Source organism: Benincasa hispida, chromosome 1, assembly GCF_027475165.1.
Source record: "Benincasa hispida cultivar pf3 chromosome 1, pf3_genome.v1.1, whole genome shotgun sequence".
NCBI classification, from domain to species: Eukaryota; Viridiplantae; Streptophyta; class Magnoliopsida; order Cucurbitales; family Cucurbitaceae; genus Benincasa; species Benincasa hispida.
Window position 1 is genome coordinate 98,958,862 of NC_143478.1, and position 3,683 is coordinate 98,962,544.

General features: G+C 38.2%; 1 protein-coding gene across 2 annotated transcripts; it reads right to left on the reverse strand.

Moving 5' to 3' along the window:
- Window positions 1-230: 230 nt before the first annotated feature.
- On the reverse strand, window positions 231-3,466 carry LOC120091184 (Tetratricopeptide repeat (TPR)-like superfamily protein). 2 transcript variants are annotated; one of them, XM_039049096.2, is made up of 2 exons: window positions 630-3,466; window positions 231-507 (listed from the first exon to the last, which is right to left on the reverse strand). In XM_039049096.2, exon 1 carries the CDS (start codon window positions 3,201-3,203, stop codon window positions 702-704), a length of 2,502 nt encoding a protein of 833 aa, XP_038905024.2. In that variant the 5' UTR covers window positions 3,204-3,466; the 3' UTR covers window positions 231-507; window positions 630-701. The 2 variants fall into 2 exon arrangements, with proteins under 2 accessions (XP_038905024.2, XP_038905014.2); XM_039049086.2 differs by having other exon boundaries at window positions 231-514; window positions 630-3,398.
- Between the last annotated feature and the right edge of the window lie 217 nt (window positions 3,467-3,683).

Genomic DNA, 3,683 nt, shown 5'->3' on the forward strand with positions numbered 1-3,683 from the left:
ACTGCTCTCACTTGGTGTAAATTCACCCCTCCCTTTTGTGATTACCGCCTTACTTATCTTATTACACAGTGGAATAGTATTATGTAATCTCTCACGGCAATTTGCTCTTTTGTAATTTCATACTATCAATAAAATTGTTATTGAATGTTTCTCATCAAAAAACAAATACCCTCTCCTTCTTCCATTCTCCAATCTCTAAAACTACCAAACAAACAAGGAGAGGTCTCCCATTTATGAATATGCTCAAACATAGATATAATAAATTTCAACACTCAAACTATCAATCCCTTTAAAGTTATCTTGAGTTTGGAAATAACAAATTTGAACAACTCATATAAATACTTTCATTTTCTTTCCCCATTTGTTCAATTCTTACACCAAGTTTCTCAATAACCAAACAGAATGCCGAGACCAACCATACCTGTTCCTTGCCTTGCATTGAACACTTCGTTTTGGTCATCTTTGTTCTCATAAATTAATATTTTACTACCAGCATATATAGGCAACCTGCACACTGACAAATTTTAACATCAGCATTACAGCTTTGATATATATATTTTTTATCTTCTTGCTGTGATAATTTTAACAAATGCTAGTCTATATCATAGGAGTTCTGGTTGACAAGTTACCTTGAATTTTGCAAGTTCTTCCTTATTAGGTGATGCAATATAAATCCACCACATGAATGAAATAAATTTTGGTCACCAGTAGTCAGCACAAGAGCATAACCCATTCGCAAAGTGATGAAAACGATTCAGGTCTCTAACAATAATATTACGTCCAACAATCTTTGATATTAACTTAATTGCAGAATGGCAATCAACACAAATACGGAGATTTTTAATTATGCGAATCGGGCATCCCACTGGCATCCTAACCAGACCGAAAGCCAAGGCTAATCTTTCACTGTGTAACCAAAGGAGACGCTCCTTCTCATCATCTTCCACATCAAGTAGTACAGCATCAAGATGAGGAGAATACCCTGCTTTCCTGGTTTTCATGTTTAAAAATTCAAGCATCCCATTGATTAACTTCAGCTCAGCATGTGAAGTATCGGCCACAGTGAAACAATGAACGCTACCCTGGTTCTCAATCCAACTTAAGCCAGGCTCCTTCTTTACTCCTTTTCTTTTCATATGCTTTCTAACATAAGCCACATTATCCCACCTTCTCGCCCTTGCATAGATGTTGGACAATAATACAAGGCTTGCTTCATCTCGAGGCTCCATCTCAAGCACACGCTGTGCAGAAATTCTTCCCAATTCAACATCATTATGGATTACACAAGCCCCAAGTAAAGCACGCCAAATCATAACACTGGGCTCAAAAGGGATGTCTTCAATAAACTTCACGGCCTGATGAAGATTACCTGACCTCCCTATAAGCCGCACCATACAGGTATAATGCGCCATGCATGGTTCAATGCCATAATCCTGTTTCATAGAATTAAAATACTGCTTTCCTTCATCTAATCGGCCTGTGTTACTACACGCTGACAAGACACCAACAAAAGTCAACTCATCCGGTTTGCACTCTGTTTTTTTCATAAGATCAAACATACTTATTGCTTCCACTCCTAGACCATGCATAGAATATCCACATATAATAGCATTCCAGGAAACTCTGTCTCGTAGATTCAACATGTCAAACATAAAACGAGCATCTTTAATGCTACCACACTTGGCATACATATCTATCAAAGCATTACCAACTGAAATATCTTGGCCATAGATGGTTTTAGCTGTCAAGCAATGAATCTGAAGTCCAAGTTCTAAGGCAGCAAGAGTAGCGCAAGCACGGAGGATGCTAGAGTAAGTCACTTCAGTTGCCCGCACTTGGTATCTAAGCATCTTGGAAAACAGATCCAATGCCTTCTCCCCATCATCCAACTGCACATAGCTTACAATAATTGTGTTCCAAGAAACATCATTTCTATCTGATAGTCCCTCAAATAATTCCATAGATTTTTCAATACACCCACATTTAGCATAGCAAGCCATAAGGGCATTGGACACAAACACATCAGTAGATAGTCCAGCCTTAAGTGCATATCCATGGATTGTTTTACCCAAATCTAAACTCTCCATTGCTGCAGAAGCTTGGAGCGCACTAGAAAATGTAAATTCATTGGGTTTAACAAAAGCTCTCCTCATGTGACAAAAAAGTTCCAAAGCTTTTTCAGATTGACCACTCTGTGCAAATCTTGCAATCATGAAACTCCATGGAATCACATCATTTTTTGGCATATCCCCAAATGCTCGCCAAGCATCATCATTATCACCACACCCGCTGTACAATTCAAGTAGTGCAATTCCTACATAAAGATTTTGCTCATAACTTGTTTTTATAACAGAACAATGAACTGTCTTCCCTGCATCAAAATTCTGCAGGCCAAGACAGGCCTTGAGCACACCAGCAAAAGTAAAATTGTTTGGCTTGAATCCAGCTACCCTCATTTGTGAGTAGAATTCCAATGCTTCAGAGAAACAATCATTGTTGGCATAAGAAGCAATCATTCCAGTCCAAGATACCATATCCTTACAACTAATCCCATCAAATACTTCTTTAGCCATATTAACACAACCACAAACAGAGTAAGCATCGATAAGAGCAGTCCCAATAAAAGTATAAGAACCATATCCAATCTTAAGTACACAACCATGGACAATATGCCCCAATTCCGCCCATTCCATACTAACAAGCAACTTCAAAATAGTAGTGAAAACGAACGGATTGAGCTCATGAACTTCACCGTGTAGTCTAGCAAATAACTCAAATGCCTCAAAGAATTTATTAGACTGCAAAAACCCATGAATTAGCGTCACAAATGAAACCGTATTTCTCTCGGCCATTTCATCGAACACCTTTCTGGCATCGGGCAACAACCCAAGTTTCACATACGCATTGAGAAGGACATTGGAAGCAAACAAGTCCAAACAATCACCTTCTTTCACAATCTTACAATGAATAACTTTTCCTAAATTTACATCACCGCTTTGGATACAGTCTTGGAGCAGAGCAACATAGGAATGAGAATCGAACTCCGGCATCGGTCGGTCGGCGATACTCGCCGTCCATTGCTGAGGCAGAGCAGTCTGCGCGGAGAAGTGATAGCGAAGATTGCTTCTTCGAGCACTATAATTGTAATGCGCTCTGAAAAAGGAACATGGTAGTTTTAGGCGGAGACCAAACGACCTGATCATGCGCCTCAAAACACCAAGTTGAAGCTCAGTGTGTATCTAAGAAAAACCATGAGAAACCAGGGGATTGTTTGGAACGTAATTGACCCAACTTTACCGTCGACTGAGTTAATTAGATTTGTAGGGTTTTTTTTTATTTTAATTAGGTAAAATGGTTTGTTTTGAATTTTCACTTTTTTTTTTTTATCTTTATCTAAATGTTTTTCTTGAAGAGATGTATTCGAGAAATAAACAGACGCATTCAAATTGTTCAGAATGCCAGCGTCGGCGTGGACTATCTCATTGACCATGCTAATTTACTTCTTTTATTTTGCCTTATTCCCGTTCAATTTTAACATAAAATCCCTCAACAAACCAATATTTATTCACCTTCTTCCTTTATTTTCAAACACCCAAGAGCATCTTCTGCCTTCATTTTCAAACACTCAAAACCAATCTTCCATCTATTTTTTTCTCATATTTTCTTCCCATTTCAAATTTAAC

What these genes read in the sequence shown, in the direction of transcription:
- LOC120091184 (XM_039049096.2), bottom strand. Translation starts at nt 3,203, where the DNA reads ATGATCAGGTCGTTTGGTCTCCGCCTAAAACTACCATGTTCCTTTTTC.